This window comes from Lingula anatina, chromosome 8 (genome assembly GCF_051362555.1).
Source record: "Lingula anatina isolate TDL-2025a chromosome 8, LinAna3.0, whole genome shotgun sequence".
Lineage (NCBI taxonomy): Eukaryota > Metazoa > Brachiopoda > Lingulata > Lingulida > Lingulidae > Lingula > Lingula anatina.
Genome location: NC_141774.1, coordinates 11,323,896 through 11,341,450, shown reverse-complemented (window position 1 = coordinate 11,341,450; position 17,555 = coordinate 11,323,896). Strand labels below are relative to the sequence as shown.

Here is a 17,555-nt window from a genome sequence, read left to right as displayed (position 1 = left end):
AGGCAGGGGAGGGGGCAACTATTAGATGTTTATGGTAGGAACTCTGCATTTTTGTGTATTTTTAGGGTAGGGGGCTGGGGGAAACTATTAGACAGTTTATGGTAGAGATAGTAAAGATAGTCTTAGGTACATGTATATGTGTTAAGGTAAATATATATATGTCCATGTTGCAGGTAATCAAGGGCAGCGATACCCCCCCCCCCCCCCCCCTCCAATACCAGATTGCTTTCAGATTGTGTGTAGATAGATATAGGTATATATGTAAAGGTATAAATGTGTAGGTCTTTGTGTATAGGCATATATGTATATGTTTCAGGTGATCAAGGGCAGCAATGCCCCCAGGATCCCAGACTGTTTCCAGAAGGTCCCCAAGAAGGTGATGGTGCCAGACAGTGGACAGATACTGGCCATTACAGTGGACTGTCATGGTAGGAGGCAACTGCTTTTATGGTTAACACTCAGCTAGTTCTTACTGCACACCTCTTGAGTACAAACTGCCATAATAAAAATCTTCACTTCCTTTTACAATTTGCATAGTGAAATAGAGTATGTTTTAGCAATTTTCTTTGCCTTACTGTCCTCAATCTCTCTCAGGAAGCTCACTTATTTTGACATTTGTCTGTAAAAGGGACTGTAGTCTCATGTTGTACATGTGGCTGGGATTATATATAGACAGCCCCAGCTACCTGTACAGTTACCTGCATGATAACATCTACTGATCCCCTGGCTCTCCTGCCTCAGGTATCCACATGGTGGCGCGTGCAGGTAACAAGATGAAGTACATGGTCTATAACCTGAGTACTGGAAAGATAGACCAGGACCGTCTCTTTCCCACACATACTACTGCCTTCACTGGGAAGAGTGAGAGGAATATAGCTCTGATTAATGCAGGAGAGGTGGGTTACATGTGCCTGCGCATGTGCGCACACACACAATCACACAATGACACACGTTTTCATTGGAAAAATATTAAATATATAGCTCTGATTAATGCAGGAGAGGTGGGTTAAATGTGGTTGCACACACACACACATTCACACATACATACACACACACATTGTTTTTGTTGGAAAAATATTAAATATGAAGCTCTTGCAAATCATTTAATTTACTTTGTTATTATTATTATTATTGATAATCCAAAAAGTCCTCTGTGTTCCCCAGGACACACCGGTGGTGCTTCAGGACGGTAACGGTGCCCTGTACCCCCTGGTGAAGAACTGTGCTGAGGGTATCCGTGACCCCCTCTGGCTGGACTTGCCCCCCATGTCTGGCCTGGGGATGGGGGTACAGGGGCTCCACAACGTGGGACTGAATGCCAAGAACAGGGCTGTGGTCATTGTAGTGGCTTTAGAGGTAAGATGGAGGGGTGTCTGGTTGGGGCGGGGGGGGGGGATGGAATTTAACTTATGGGAGATTGTTTGTTGAAGTGCAGTAGACGTTGCCATGTTAGCATATGTGAATTATTGTCTTATCAGTCACCACAAACTAAGGTTTTAGAGAGCTATCAGATATACATTTAATTTTTAAAGTTATTGAAATTATAATTTGTTGAAAATTACTACTTCAAGGTTTGAAGTATCTTAGTTTGTTTATAAACAGGAAAGTTCCCAGTTTTCCTGTTTTAGTAACTTTATTGTCTTTTTTGTTGCTTTTCAAGCAAAATAAAACATGTTTCGTCAAATAATAATTGATTGATCATGATTACTATGTGTTGACTCCAGAACCAGCTGCTGATCCCAGCCATACTGAGGTGTGACAGTGACAGAGTGAAGGCAGTCCTCACCTCAGCTGAGCAAGAAACAAGTAAGTGGTAGTCACCTTTAGAATAGGAAAGATGCTTTATTTTATTTTATAACTTTGGTTTAATAAATGTAATGAAATCAAATAATTATTTCCCAAGAGCATGTTGAATTTATTAATCTACCCCCCCTCCCCCTTTGGTTGTGGTGATAAGAGGTGGGTTAGGAGAGAAAAGAAATATTAATGAGTCATAAATTTGCTGCACCTAAATCCTACAGTCCTTCTATGTGTCATAATTGCTAAAATTGGTGTGTTCAGTATCTTGCCTTAAACTAAGCAACAGCTGTCTCAAACTTGAATTTTTTCCTATAGATGGCAGCACCAAACAAAAGTTGATCCAGGATCTTCTTGGAGAGCGTTGTGATGGCAACAAGAACATCCTCCACACCACTGTGGCCGCCTGTGCTCCCACTTCAAACAAGGAAGAGAACGGTAAGCTTGTGTTATGTATAAGAAGAGAATGGTGAGCTTAAGTTATACACAAACTGTTGCTGCCTGTGGTCTCACACCAACAAAGATGAAAATAGTAATCTTAGGAAACCTTCCAAAGAAAAAATTGATGTTGGGGCAAAACTCCCTTTGTTAAGTGAGTGGAATCATATTACTGTGTAATTGAACTAGCACTAAAATTTATGATAGCATGTTATTGAATGAAAATATTGAATGCACAGCTATTGGAAATGAAGCTTTAAGTTCTGTTACAGCATAAGCCCATTTGCAGTTGAATTTGAAATTGAGAATTGAAATAGATAATTTGTAAGTAAACTATCAATAAACCCAAGAATGAGATCTAGATAATTTTAAAACAAATTATCATGTAATTATAGTGTGATATGGTCAGTGAATATTCATATTGATGTTCTTGTGATATTCCCAGATCCAAATTCTGTCACCACAGCAACTCCGTCAGCTCTGAGCTCTGCCATAGAGGCTATCAATGCTGTGAGCAGTGCTGTGGATGCTCTGACATCTATACACAACCGAGGCAGTGGCAGTGAAACTGCTGACAGGCTGGCAGCTAGGAGGTATGACAGTCTTTCCATGCTTGTACTCTGTGTACGTGTGTGTGTGTGTGTGTTTGTGTGTGCATGTGTGTGTACATGCATGCTTGCAAGCAGCAGTTATGACGTCACAAATGTGGCAGCAAGTATTAACCTCTGCTCACTTCCATATGTTTGTCCATGCAGGAGGATGTGTGTGTGTGTAGTAATCATGGTCAATAAACTGAGTATGTTATATTGCCTTATATCTTACTACACTCACCCATTTTTCAGTGTCAGTCTACGTGAGATGATGCGTCGCGCGACATCTGCCGCCAGAGCCTTCAGTAACATGGACCCCAGGGAGCAGAGTGGGGAGAGAGAAGAACCACCCCCGGGGCTTCCTATCCCCACCCTCAGCTGGCCGCCAGACCCCCAGGAGTTCACCCCTCTGAGAGCAGGTAACCTGGACTGCTACCACTAGCTAGATATATATAATAGTACTAACTCAGAGGATGTTGATGAGAGCAATGATTGATTTAAATGTCCTGAAATAAAGAATATTGATAGGTATGAAAGAAAGTGAGAGAGAGAGCCCATATTCATTTGATGATATTGTAATTATTACCAAGTTAAGGCAATAAATTTATTCATAAATTGGCCACACTATACTTTAAAGGAGATATTAGGTAGAAGCTGTGACTGCTTGAGCCATCTCACCTGCATAGAGAGTCAATTTAAGTGTAAGATATTACTCTGATATGATTGTATCATGACTTAAAATATTCTCATTCTGAGATTAAATGCTCGTTTACCAAAATGTCTCTTTTCCACGCGTTCTAGAGCCAGAGAAGCCTCATTCCCGCCCTCCCAGTAACCCCCCTACCCCAGGGCCCGGCCCCAGTGGGAGCAGTGGAGGGGGTGTGGGTGGCACCCCTCTCCCAGAGACCCCTCTGGACCCTATGTCTGTGCCCCCAGTCCGCCTGGAGGAGAAAGAGAGGAAGACCAACTCCCAGCAGATCCTGAAGCTGATTTGTGACAGTCCAGTGCTGCAACCTTATCTCTTTGACCTCCTCTCGGCTAAGTAAGGAGCCCCAAGTCTCCACTCTGCCCTAAGTTCCTCAGTTTTTTTTTTTTTAGAATTATATAAATTATTTTCCAGTAAATATAAAGTGCTCGTGTCTGGGTGGAGTTCAAAGAATTGCACGTGTATTTTGTCTATTTTGTAAAACATTTTGAAAATTTACATATTTATAATATAAAATGAGATAAAATATAACAAGGTGGTCCTATTTCTTCTCACTGTGCCCTCTCCTTTTTCATGAACTGGGGTCTCTGTTTGTGTTTTATATATTTTAAGTGTGGTGTTATTGCAGGAACGCAGAGGGCTGCACGCCATTCATGCAGGCTGTGTGTTGTAGAGCATACACCGCAGCACTGGTTATTATGGACGCCTGTAAGAAGGTCAGTACGAAGGATGGCCGTCTGGACAAGGACATGTTGATGCTGACCATCTACCCCCCAGGATCCAGCCTGGACAACTCTCCACTCCATGTGCTCTGCTGTAATGACACCTGTAGTTTTACCTGGACAGGTGCTGAACATATCAACCAGGTGAGTGGCTGTTTATCTCTCACACCTGACAAATCCACAATAATGTTTCCATTTTGAGTAAATGGCATACCTGACATATTCATTTCTTTGCTTTAATTAACAGAAGTAAATTCACCATGCTGTGTATATTGAAAAACAGAATCCTAGACACAATGTACATCTGCTTATACCAGGTTCATCTCTCTCTCTCTCTCTCTCTCTCTCTCTCTCTCTCTCTCTCTCTCTCTCTCTCTCTCTCTCTCTCTCTCTCTCTCTCTCTCTCTCTCTCTCTCTCTCTCTCAAGTACACATATTATATATCTTGCATATCTTGTTCCCTGTGTAGGACATATTTGAGTGTAAGACATGTGGTCTACTAGGAACCCTATGCTGCTGTACGGAGTGTGCCCAGGTGTGTCACAAAGGACACGACTGCAAGTAAGTCCTACCCTCTCAAATGTTACACTGTCAGAGTGTAACACTGTCAGAGTGTAACTGTTACAGAGTAGCCTCTTAGATACGTGTGAAAATAATAAGTTGAAACTATTTGAATTTTTCTGCAATTTGTCAAGAAATAGATAAATAAATAGTAGGAATAACATTGACTGTTATTGTTGAAAAAAATGAAATACAGTATTTTAAGCATTAGTGAGTGATAATAAAGTGATAGTATATAAATTCAAAAGGTCAGTGAATGATATTATAAAAGAAGCAAAAAGATGAATAATGATGCATAAAATTCAGTTAAATAACAAGATGAAATAGCATGCAATTATCTAAAAAAGAATTAAATGAATTTTGAGTGAACTGAAATTAAAGATCAAGCCCTAGATCTTCTGTTATTGATTTTCCACATTATCTCCCAGGTTAAAGAGGACCTCCCCCACTGCCTACTGTAATAATGATTTTCCACATTATCTCCCAGGTTAAAGAGGACCTCCCCCACTGCCTACTGTAATAATGATTTTCCACATTATATCCCAGGTTAAAGAGGACCTCCCCCACTGCCTACTGTAATAATGATTTTCCACAATATCTCCCAGGTTAAAGAGGACCTCCCCCACTGCCTACTGTAATAATGATTTTCCACATTATCTCCCAGGTTAAAGAGGACCTCCCCCACTGCCTACTGTAATAATGATTTTCCACATTATCTCCCAGGTTAAAGAGGACCTCCCCCACTGCCTACTGTAATAATGATTTTCCACATTATCTCCCAGGTTAAAGAGGACCTCCCCCACTGCCTACTGTAATAATGATTTTCCACATTATCTCCCAGGTTAAAGAGGACCTCCCCCACTGCCTACTGTAATAATGATTTTCCACATTATCTCCCAGGTTAAAGAGGACCTCCCCCACTGCCTACTGTAATAATGATTTTCCACATTATCTCCCAGGTTAAAGAGGACCTCTCCCACTGCCTACTGTAATAATGATTTTCCACATTATCTCCCAGGTTAAAGAGGACCTCCCCCACTGCCTACTGTAATAATGATTTTCCACATTATCTCCCAGGTTAAAGAGGACCTCCCCCACTGCCTACTGTAATAATGATTTTCCACATTATCTCCCAGGTTAAAGAGGACCTCTCCCACTGCCTACTGTAATAATGATTTTCCACATTATCTCCCAGGTTAAAGAGGACCTCCCCCACTGCCTACTGTAATAATGATTTTCCACATTATATCCCAGGTTAAAGAGGACCTCCCCCACTGCCTACTGTAATAATGATTTTCCACATTATCTCCCAGGTTAAAGAGGACCTCCCCCACTGCCTACTGTAATAATGATTTTCCACATTATCTCCCAGGTTAAAGAGGACCTCCCCCACTGCCTACTGTAATAATGATTTTCCACATTATCTCTGAGGTTAAAGAGGACCTCCCCCACTGCCTACTGTAATAATGATTTTCCACATTATCTCCCAGGTTAAAGAGGACCTCCCCCACTGCCTACTGTAATAATGATTTTCCACATTATCTCCCAGGTTAAAGAGGACCTCTCCCACTGCCTACTGTAATAATGATTTTCCACATTATCTCCCAGGTTAAAGAGGACCTCCCCCACTGCCTACTGTAATAATGATTTTCCACATTATCTCCCAGGTTAAAGAGGACCTCCCCCACTGACTACTGTAATAATGATTTTCCACATTATCTCCCAGGTTAAAGAGGACCTCCCCCACTGCCTACTGTAATAATGATTTTCCACATTATCTCCCAGGTTAAAGAGGACCTCCCCCACTGACTACTGTAATAATGATTTTCCACATTATCTCCCAGGTTAAAGAGGACCTCCCCCACTGCCTACTGTAATAATGATTTTCCACATTATCTCCCAGGTTAAAGAGGACCTCCCCCACTGCCTACTGTAATAATGATTTTTCACATTATCTCCCAGGTTAAAGAGGACCTCCCCCACTGCCTACTGTAATAATGATTTTCCACATTATATCCCAGGTTAAAGAGGACCTCCCCCACTGCCTACTGTAATAATGATTTTCCACATTATCTCCCAGGTTAAAGAGGACCTCCCCCACTGCCTACTGTAATAATGATTTTCCACATTATCTCCCAGGTTAAAGAGGACCTCCCCCACTGCCTACTGTAATAATGATTTTCCACATTATATCCCAGGTTAAAGAGGACCTCCCCCACTGCCTACTGTAATAATGATTTTCCACAATATCTCCCAGGTTAAAGAGGACCTCCCCCACTGCCTACTGTAATAATGATTTTCCACATTATATCCCAGGTTAAAGAGGACCTCCCCCACTGCCTACTGTAATAATGATTTTCCACATTATATCCCAGGTTAAAGAGGACCTCCCCCACTGCCTACTGTAATAATGATTTTCCACATTATCTCTGAGGTTAAAGAGGACCTCCCCCACTGCCTACTGTAATAATGATTTTCCACATTATCTCTGAGGTTAAAGAGGACCTCCCCCACTGCCTACTGTAATAATGATTTTCCACATTATATCCCAGGTTAAAGAGGACCTCCCCCACTGCCTACTGTAATAATGATTTTCCACATTATCTCCCAGGTTAAAGAGGACCTCCCCCACTGCCTACTGTAATAATGATTTTCCACATTATCTCCCAGGTTAAAGAGGACCTCCCCCACTGACTACTGTAATAATGATTTTCCACATTATCTCCCAGGTTAAAGAGGACCTCCCCCACTGCCTACTGTAATAATGATTTTCCACATTATCTCCCAGGTTAAAGAGGACCTCCCCCACTGACTACTGTAATAATGATTTTCCACATTATCTCCCAGGTTAAAGAGGACCTCCCCCACTGCCTACTGTAATAATGATTTTCCACATTATCTCCCAGGTTAAAGAGGACCTCCCCCACTGCCTACTGTAATAATGATTTTTCACATTATCTCCCAGGTTAAAGAGGACCTCCCCCACTGCCTACTGTAATAATGATTTTCCACATTATATCCCAGGTTAAAGAGGACCTCTCCCACTGCCTACTGTAATAATGATTTTCCACATTATCTCCCAGGTTAAAGAGGACCTCCCCCACTGCCTACTGTAATAATGATTTTTCACATTATCTCCCAGGTTAAAGAGGACCTCCCCCACTGCCTACTGTAATAATGATTTTCCACATTATATCCCAGGTTAAAGAGGACCTCCCCCACTGCCTACTGTAATAATGATTTTCCACACTATCTCCCAGGTTAAAGAGGACCTCCCCCACTGCCTACTGTAATAATGATTTTCCACATTATCTCCCAGGTTAAAGAGGACCTCCCCCACTGCCTACTGTAATAATGATTTTCCACATTATCTCCCAGGTTAAAGAGGACCTCCCCCACTGCCTACTGTAATAATGATTTTTCACATTATCTCCCAGGTTAAAGAGGACCTCCCCCACTGCCTACTGTAATAATGATTTTCCACATTATATCCCAGGTTAAAGAGGACCTCCCCCACTGCCTACTGTAATAATGATTTTCCACATTATATCCCAGGTTAAAGAGGACCTCCCCCACTGCCTACTGTAATAATGATTTTCCACATTATCTCCCAGGTTAAAGAGGACCTCCCCCACTGCCTACTGTAATAATGATTTTCCACATTATCTCCCAGGTTAAAGAGGACCTCCCCCACTGCCTACTGTAATAATGATTTTCCACATTATCTCCCAGGTTAAAGAGGACCTCCCCCACTGCCTACTGTAATAATGATTTTCCACATTATATCCCAGGTTAAAGAGGACCTCCCCCACTGCCTACTGTAATAATGATTTTCCACATTATATCCCAGGTTAAAGAGGACCTCCCCCACTGCCTACTGTAATAATGATTTTCCACATTATCTCCCAGGTTAAAGAGGACCTCCCCCACTGCCTACTGTAATAATGATTTTCCACACTATCACCCAGGTTAAAGAGGACCTCCCCCACTGCCTACTGTAATAATGATTTTCCACATTATCTCCCAGGTTAAAGAGGACCTCTCCCACTGCCTACTGTAATAATGATTTTCCACATTATCTCCCAGGTTAAAGAGGACCTCCCCCACTGCCTACTGTAATAATGATTTTCCACACTATCACCCAGGTTAAAGAGGACCTCTCCCACTGCCTACTGCGACTGCTGGGAGAAATGTAAGTGTAAAGCTCTCATAGCGGGCAACCAGACGGCGCGCTTCGATCTACTCCACCGCCTCCTCTCTGACACAGACCTGGTGAAACATCCCAATAACAGGGGGGAGAACATTCTGCTGTTCCTGGTGCAGAGGGTGGGCAGGCAGCAAGTGGAACAGCGCCAGTATCGGCCCTCCAGGAATAGGACTGCAGCCAGGAAAACACCCATATCTGAAACTGGTGAGTAAGATTATCATGGTTGTTATATGTTGTCAGAAAACACCCATATCTGAAACTGTTGAGCTAAATTGTCATTGCTATAAATTGCCAAATAAGATTTGAAATTTCTTCTGATCACAGTAACTGGATTGAAAAAGATGAATTGATTCCTGCTTTCCTTGTTCTTGTCTGATGCCCTTGATTCCACTTTACTCGATCATTTGATTACAAAAACTAATGCTCTAAATTGATTATATAAACTGAAATATTTGATAGCGTTAGGTTAAGTTCACCACCATATCACAGTAAAAGAATGATAACATGTGTCAATTAATAGTATTTGATAGCCTTAGTCTATTCCTGTGTTCTAGAGCCAGAGATGCCGGACCATGACCTGGAGCCCCCAAGGTTTAGCAGACGAGCTCTGGAGAGGATCCTGAACGACTGGACTGCAGTCAAGGCTATGATGCTGACTGGGGCCAAACAGAAAGCTAGGTATTGTAAATTTAAGTGGTTTACATGTGGCTCACTGGTGTTATGTCAGCTTAGTGATATCTGTCTTTTTTAAGCGATGAGAATTTAAGGAATAAAGTTGACAGCAAACTATTTCCATAACCTATTAGATAAATTAAATTTCTTCTGTTGTGTAAACAGCTAGAAGTAACTAATCCATATCATACTTTCTACTTCCAATTTTATGAAATGTCTGTACATATGCTAGTGTTGCTGTCTATGTGTGTACTGTCTGTACATATGCTAGTGTTGCTGTCTATGTGTGTACTGTCTGTACATATGCTAGTGTTGCTGTCTATGTGTGTACTGTCTGTACATATGATAGTGTTGCTATGTCTGCACATATGCTAGTGTTGCTGTCTATATGGGTACTGTCTGTACATCCACTAGTCTTCCTGTCTATGTATGTAATGTCTGTACATATGCTAGTGTTGCTGTCTATGTGTGTACTGTCTGTACATCCACTAGTCTTCCTGTCTATGTGTGTTCCAGCTGTACAGACCTGCTGTTTGAGGACCAGGCCTACCTGAATAGCCAGAGCAGCACCATGAGACTGGACAAGTTCACACACTGTCTGCTGGTCAAGTGCTCGGTAGAGGTGAGTCACTGGACACTGGCTAGTTTATTAACAATGGTCAACTGTCTACAAATTAGGGATTTTTGAAACCAGCTCAAGATTGAAATTTTAATTATCGCTATAAAACACAAGAAAAACCTCCCAAGTTGAGTTTGTGAACGTAATTGTCTTGTAATGATCATCATGATCACAACCTTTTATGATTGTGTATTAGAAACATGTGGGGAGAGAATTGTTGTCTGTGTACAATACTGTTTTGTGCGTGGGTGCGTGCGTGGATATTAATTAAGAATATGTACAATGTTTTCTTTTTCTTTCCATCCTCAGATGTTAGACACTCTTCTCACTACCATGATTCGCGAGATGCAGAATGACAGTGTGGAGGGACGTAAGATGGAGGCCAGAGACATTGCGCGGAGATTCATACGCTCGGTGGCACGTGTTTATGTGGTGCTGAATGTAGAGATGATACCTCAGACCAATAGGAGGAGATGGTAAGGAAATCTTTCCCAGAGACACCAGTTCAAAAGATTAAGACTTATCCACTGATGAGATTTTTACTTTTGTCAGAATTCTGACTTTTTCGGGGTCATTTGGGTCATTCTTGTGAATCTTGTATTCTGGATCCCTGGCCAATTTTTCTGCTTTTTCAGTGAGAACTGGTTTCATCCCTGCTTATTTTAGATTTTTTTAAAAAGACAGAAAATATCTAATTTCATTTAATTATTGTCTCAGTTCTAAACTTACTCAAAAAAGTTATTTAAGACAATGCTGGTTGGATTCTCACTGTATACCTTCACTTTGGTGTTTCAGTATTGTGGTATCCCAGCCCATGGTGAAGTGCAAACGTTCCTTCCAAGCTCTGATCACAATAGCCATAGAGGAGCTGTGTGAGACAGCAGACTCCCTGCTAGCACCTGTCAGGATGGGCGTGGCCAGACCCACAGCGCCATTTAATATGGTGGCGTCCAATATAGACGCTATACAGGTACTGGCCTATTGCCCTGTCACACTGGGACAGCTTTATTTATGATTTCTTCACAAGATTTTATACAACAGTACTGTTGTCCTGAAAGGTTTTTATGTACCTGGCGTTTATGTTTGGTGGTTCTAGCCAGTAAATCTTTTTCAAAGTTAAATGCATTTGAAACACCAGGTCGGATTATTTTGAATTTTCCAAAAAATTTAATCTCACATATTTTATTTAGAATGTCTCCAAACATTGATTTCATAGTTCTACAAACAGCTTATACATCTTTTTGTTAAAGTAACTTGATGAAGTCCAGTGATTCTTCACATAAAAAAAATAGATTTATCACCCTATGAGCACAATAACTAACAGAAATGTCTCGCTCCCCCAGGGCAGTGAAGAGATCTTTTCTGTTGACCCTCTGCCTCCCAGGCCCTCCACAGATCCCTTCATGCAGTCTCCAGCCTACATCCCCAGCCCACAGAGGGTTAACGAGGCCGTCCAGGCTCTTGACGTGGACGAGGATGATGTAGCGGATGTGGAAGAGGTAGTAGTAATATAATGTTTGTTTGTTTGTTTGTTTGATATTTGTTTGTTCATTACAGAACAACTTCAAGATGAAAATTTTTTTAATCAAAATGTCACCTTTTCTTCTTTATGGTAAAATGTTGTATTCATGTAAATGTGGTTTACTATTTAAAAAACTTATTATTGTGGACAAAACGGGTAAATAAGACTGACATTATTATCTGTATTTCACATGCTTTAACAAATGAACAATGCAAAAGGCACCACCTGGGCTACTGTCCCTATGACCACAGTTGCTATAGTTACAGTTGCCTGGTTACTTTCAGGTGGACATTGTACTTGGAGACCAGGATGAGGACCAGCACTCTGACCAGCATTCAGACCAGGAAGATGACGTTGACGTCCCCCTGGACAGTCACTCAGGGCCGGGAGGTGGACAGGCCAGAGAGCAGGCTGATGGTAATAATAATAATAACAAGTTTATTAATACAAAGCCAACAAGATGAGTTCCAAAATAAAACAGAAGTTTGATAAGGGAAAAAAAGGGATTAATTTGTCAGTTGAACAGAAATGCCCTAGTAGATGTTTACCTACACAAAAGAGGTTGTTTTTATCTCTGTTTTTCTTTTCGTCACCAGCCTCAAAAATTCTCAATGGTTTATGATGAAATTTTTCAGGATAGGTCAGAAATGGGCAAACTTCAAAGTGATTAGATTGTAATGATGATCCATTTATCAATTATGTTCACTTGTGTTCTGTGGCATTTGAAACCTTCGTACTGTTATCTTTATCTTTCTCTTCAGTGGCTGGTGAAAGCGACATGGACCTGGACCTTCTAGCAGAGTCTGAGAGTGACAGCGAGAGTAGTCATAGCAACCAGGATAACACCAGTGTTCAGAGAAGTGCTGTTACCGCGGCAACAGCTGGCTCTGATGCAGGTAATGCACTCTGTCCACTCTGTGTGGTTTTTAGGCCCGGTGTCCCAGTGGGTGTTGGTCTTAGCAGGAAATTAAGTCTACTTTGATAGTATAAGTATTTAGAAGATCATATAATATGAAAGCATTGGGCCTATTTCATAGTTTTAGTTTCTTTACAAATTCATTGTACATTTCAGGTGTTGGTAGTTTGGCCTACTTTTCAGAAGAAGAAGGAGAATCATCCAATCAGGATGATGATGATGAAAGTGAGGCTGCAGAGAGTGAGGAGCATGACCAGGATGACACAGGATTTATTGATGAACAATTGGAAAGACGAAGCACCACAGGTATGTTTACTCACTGCCTGTGAGATATCAGCTAGGAAATATTAGCAGTTATCAATGACAGCAGCATGAATTTTAGGCCAGAATAATCATATTCAAATGTCTTTACATACTGGCTTGTTGCTTCTGAACTTGAGCATTATATGACAAAGGTTATAATTTATGCCAATCAGAAATAAATGCTTAACAAATCTTCACTGCATCACATACCCTAACATGAAATGTCAAAATTCAACTGACTAGATGCCTAGACAAACTGATGGTCTGATGTCCTATAAACATACACGTCGGGATTTTCTGAAAATAAAGAAGTTGGCTTGTAATGGAAGTAAAGCAATGGGCAAATGGCAGTACCAGTACCAATGAATAAAGTTTCTAAGATGGCATGACCCATTCCAGTCATCATGATGTATACTATTGTGGTCTATTTCAGGTACAGGTGGTCAAAGGATCTTTTTGACACCTCAGACCATGCAGTGGGCAGTGCGGGAGAGACAGCCCGCAGCCACGCCCACCTTCACCAACCCTGTTACCATGGGAACTGCCGGAGGAGCAACCACAGGTTGTTGTTCTTCTCCTTATTATTTATGTTATCATTATCATCATAAGTTGGCATAAAAGGTAGACACCTATATCATTCAACTTGCAAATCATTTAAGAAATGATGTTTTGTACCTGCAATATGCTATGGAACAAATATAGAATAGTTGATAAAACAGAATAATTATCGATTTTTTTTATGAAATTTACTCCCCACTGCTGCCCTGCTTGAGCAGTAGGGATTAATGTCTTCCAGATTCATCCATAAATCTGGATATTCGGTTCTTGTACTTATGCTCCCTGACCCCCAAATAGACCAGAGTGTCTTCAGGACTTCAGGTCAGGATATATAAAATGTCCACTTATTTCTCTGCCCCAGGGTCCAGCGGGCTGATCTACATAGACCCGTCTACTCTACGTCACAACAACCGTAGGATCACAACCACCAATCAGACCACCACAAAAGAGTCGGACATCACCGTGTCCACCACGGCCAGTCAGCTGGCCCGCGCCTTTGGGATCGTGATTCGCCAGATTTCGGACCTCCTTACCATCCTCCAGGACTACCACGCCCTGGCCCCTAACCTGCCCCGCACCCTGGATATACAATACCAAGAGATGATGGAGTTACAGGTGGGCCACTGGTTTACATAGTCAGGGACCCCGGGGAGAATTAGTTTGATTTGTGTGAAATTTTCTATTAATCGCACATATCTGACATTTGAAGTTGCATTTACGTAAAATAACCTTTTTTTGTACAGACGTAATTAAATAAGTTAAATTAAAAATGGTTGATCTAAAAGATCATATATGTTCAAGAAAACAGAATGTGTAAGAGAGAGTTTAACATATGTACTTCTTTCTGTGTCAATGTGTGTGTTTAAACTCCTTGAAACACTCTATTTATATATTATTTTGTCTGTATCCAGATGCATGTAGAACATCGCCTCAAGGAGACCTGGGATTGGCTCATCACCATCATGGACTCCACGGAGGCACAGCTTCGCTACGGGTCCATCGTCAGTGGCAACACGGACCCTGCTCATGCCGCACACCCAATGCACGGCACGTTTCTGCGCACACAGCGGGAACGCAAGGCAGAACAGCCAGCACGTATGTTGTTACCAAATTTGTACATTTCCTGCTTGATTGAGTTGATGTGTAAGTCAGTGTAAATTGAAATTGTAGCAGATTCGGTTTGATTTTGTCTACTTGGTGTCAGTACAGGAGGTCAGTAAGGAGATGCGGAGAATTTTACCCTTGCATAATGATATTAGAATAAGGTAATTTAACTGGAAATATTTGAATGTTAAAAAAAAAAGAAAAAAAATTAGCACTGTGGCTAATTGAATATTGCTAATAATCTTATAATAATTGTCACCACAGGCACAGATGGCAACTCCGCCAGGCGAGATTTTCTGAACTATGCTCTCTCCCTGATGCGCTCACACAATGATGAGCAGTCAGACGCCATGCCAATCATTGACATATCAGCACTGAAACATGTTGCATTTGTGCTAGACTCTCTTGTGTATTACATGCGGAGTGGCGCTGATACTGAGACGGATGTGATTAAAGATGGCGCCTCCATCTACTCTTGGCAAGAGCATGACGAGAATGATAACGATGAGCATGAGGATGATCCAATCAGTAATACAATCTCCATGGAGACAGACAGCGTGGAGGGAGACGGAGAAGGTGCTAGCAAAGTGGGGAGGAAACACCCGTTTTTCCAGAGATCAGATTCGACCACGTTTCTAGGCTGTCCTGCTCCAGACCCCTTCAGCACCCCTCTCGTGGAGGCCCTGCCGATGGCAGATATTCCGCACCTGCTGCAGCCTAACTCACGCCGCGAGGAGCTGTTTGGTAACCCTAGGCAACCCTTCTCAACCAATCAGATGGGGTATGGTGGAAATGGAGATGCAGCCATGCAGAGTCCCTTTGACAGGTGAGTAATTGTAGGGAATCCTGATTTCTAAAGTAACAACTTATGACTACTATTGCTTTTACTAATAATTTATCTTTGGTCAACGTAGGCTGGAATTTTTGTCTACAGATGAAAACCAAATTTCTGGTGAAAGTTCTTTTATCAGGCATGAGATATTTCTGCAGAGTCACTGTCTTTTCATTCACAGATGATGGATCCAGTGATTTAACCAGATTTATTACTGCTGTGATATGAAATGTACAAAGATTTTTGTTTCAAAGCCAGGCTGTCTGTTATGATAACCAGACCTTTGTTCTAACAGCCCCCACACGTTGTCGTGTTCCAGACTTCCCACCCACCTGTCTCTGTCAACACGCTGTGCTGCTGACACCAAGTCCTCCCAGCTGGTGGCGCCATCACACACCAATATGGCGTCTGAAGTACCGCCATGTTCTGCAGGACCCAGTACAGCCAGTACAGAGTCCATGGCAGGGGGCGTGGCAGGAGGGGCCTCATCCAGCACCAGTGTGATCGTACGGCCCAGCTTGGCACCAGTGGCGCCCTCACAGCATGGTGGTTCTACCAGCAGTGGGGCGGCACCTTCCATGTCACTGGGAGCTCTCCTGCATGACATTCAGTCTGTCCCCCAGGACTTGTCTAAGAAAGGTGGCGCCACTGAGAGGGGATCAATTCCACCCCTCCTCTCCCAATCTAGCCCCGTCTCTCAACCGAGTGTCATCGTCCACGCTGGCTCCAGTCAGACCTCTCTGCTGCCCCCTGGTGGAGGAGGTGGTGCTGGTAGCATTGGGAGGATGACAGGAGAGGTCAGCGCTAGTCAAAGCTTTAGCACCTCAAGCCTCAGTGGCGGAACCAGTGCCAGCCAGTCTGCCACCTCGAGTTCAGGAGAACCAGGTTCTTCTGTCAGCGAGAGGTAAGATACATCTTTGTTGTGATGGCATTAAACATAAGTTTGAGTCCAACTCTTCAGCTGGATGTTGATATTGGGCCATTCTACAAAAATTGTCCCTTGTGTCATTTACATTACCTGAAATATTTGTATAATGCTGACTTGTGCCATTACTTCCTCTGCAATATATTCTATATAAAAAGAAATCCACAGTAATTAAAAAGTGATAAGCAAATATTACACAAAATGAGTTGCTAAATGGACATGGAATGACCCTTTTGTTATTATTATTATTATTATTATTATTATTATTATTATTATTATTGTTGTTGTTGTTGTTTCAGCTCTGTTCCCTTGCCATCCAGCTCTCTGCAGTCAGACACCACAGTGGATCTAGTGGGTGCTAATGAAAACGTGTCCAACACTGTTGTTGTAGAGACTTCCAGTGTACAGCCTAATATAAGCACTGCCAGGTAGAATTTACATTTACTTATAGTAAACATTCTCTCATACAATTTTGGTAAGATGGTTTTACTTCCATTTGATGCACAGTTTAATAGAGCTAACACTTTAAGACAACCATGCAGGCAAGAAGTGACTGTGAATACAAAAGATCTGATTACCATTTTAAAATAATTCTTATTATTTATTATTATTATTATTTTACATTTTGCATCAAGTTTTCTGTCTATTTTTGTGATATCTAATGGTTTAGATATTATTGTGAATATTTGACATCAACTGTTGCACGATTTCAGAACCCAGAACACATTAGGCCAGATGGTGTCACATGACATCCTGCTGGGAAGATGGCGGCTCACCCTGGACCTGTTTGGGCGCGTGTTCTGCGATGACGTGGGCGCAGAGCCAGGGTCAGTGATCAGTGAACTTGGTGGATTCCCAGTAAAGGAGAGCAGGTTTAGGAGAGATATGGAGAAATTGAGGAATTCCCAGCAGAGGGATTTATCTCTAGAGGTCAGTGAAAAGTTTTCTGTTTGTTTATTGTTTTTATATGTATATATCATTTAGTGTTCTTTTTTTTATTTTATTCCTCTTTTAACTAAGGAACCATGAGTTTTCAATGCAACAGTAATTTCTCTCTACAAGTATGAAAATTATCTTATTGATC

The 17,555-nt window shown here is 41.8% G+C and overlaps 1 protein-coding gene across 2 annotated transcripts in view; it reads left to right on the top strand.

Moving 5' to 3' along the window:
- LOC106179040 (E3 ubiquitin-protein ligase UBR5) overlaps positions 1 to 17,555 on the top strand; it is a 37,489-nt gene that overhangs the window by 10,541 nt on the left and 9,393 nt on the right. For both annotated transcript variants that reach the window (XM_087019143.1, XM_087019142.1), the window contains 26 exons: positions 317 to 428; positions 742 to 896; positions 1,165 to 1,356; positions 1,725 to 1,806; positions 2,116 to 2,235; positions 2,681 to 2,828; positions 3,078 to 3,244; positions 3,627 to 3,867; positions 4,160 to 4,397; positions 4,722 to 4,813; positions 8,959 to 9,224; positions 9,575 to 9,698; positions 10,209 to 10,314; positions 10,621 to 10,787; positions 11,107 to 11,281; positions 11,655 to 11,810; positions 12,118 to 12,250; positions 12,595 to 12,729; positions 12,906 to 13,055; positions 13,486 to 13,614; positions 13,972 to 14,225; positions 14,522 to 14,705; positions 14,979 to 15,540; positions 15,866 to 16,450; positions 16,771 to 16,899; positions 17,185 to 17,401. In XM_087019143.1, the coding sequence (XP_086875269.1) occupies positions 317 to 428; positions 742 to 896; positions 1,165 to 1,356; positions 1,725 to 1,806; positions 2,116 to 2,235; positions 2,681 to 2,828; positions 3,078 to 3,244; positions 3,627 to 3,867; positions 4,160 to 4,397; positions 4,722 to 4,813; positions 8,959 to 9,224; positions 9,575 to 9,698; positions 10,209 to 10,314; positions 10,621 to 10,787; positions 11,107 to 11,281; positions 11,655 to 11,810; positions 12,118 to 12,250; positions 12,595 to 12,729; positions 12,906 to 13,055; positions 13,486 to 13,614; positions 13,972 to 14,225; positions 14,522 to 14,705; positions 14,979 to 15,540; positions 15,866 to 16,450; positions 16,771 to 16,899; positions 17,185 to 17,401 (5,019 nt within the window). The remainder of the gene's footprint in view (positions 1 to 316; positions 429 to 741; positions 897 to 1,164; positions 1,357 to 1,724; positions 1,807 to 2,115; positions 2,236 to 2,680; positions 2,829 to 3,077; positions 3,245 to 3,626; positions 3,868 to 4,159; positions 4,398 to 4,721; positions 4,814 to 8,958; positions 9,225 to 9,574; positions 9,699 to 10,208; positions 10,315 to 10,620; positions 10,788 to 11,106; positions 11,282 to 11,654; positions 11,811 to 12,117; positions 12,251 to 12,594; positions 12,730 to 12,905; positions 13,056 to 13,485; positions 13,615 to 13,971; positions 14,226 to 14,521; positions 14,706 to 14,978; positions 15,541 to 15,865; positions 16,451 to 16,770; positions 16,900 to 17,184; positions 17,402 to 17,555) is intronic.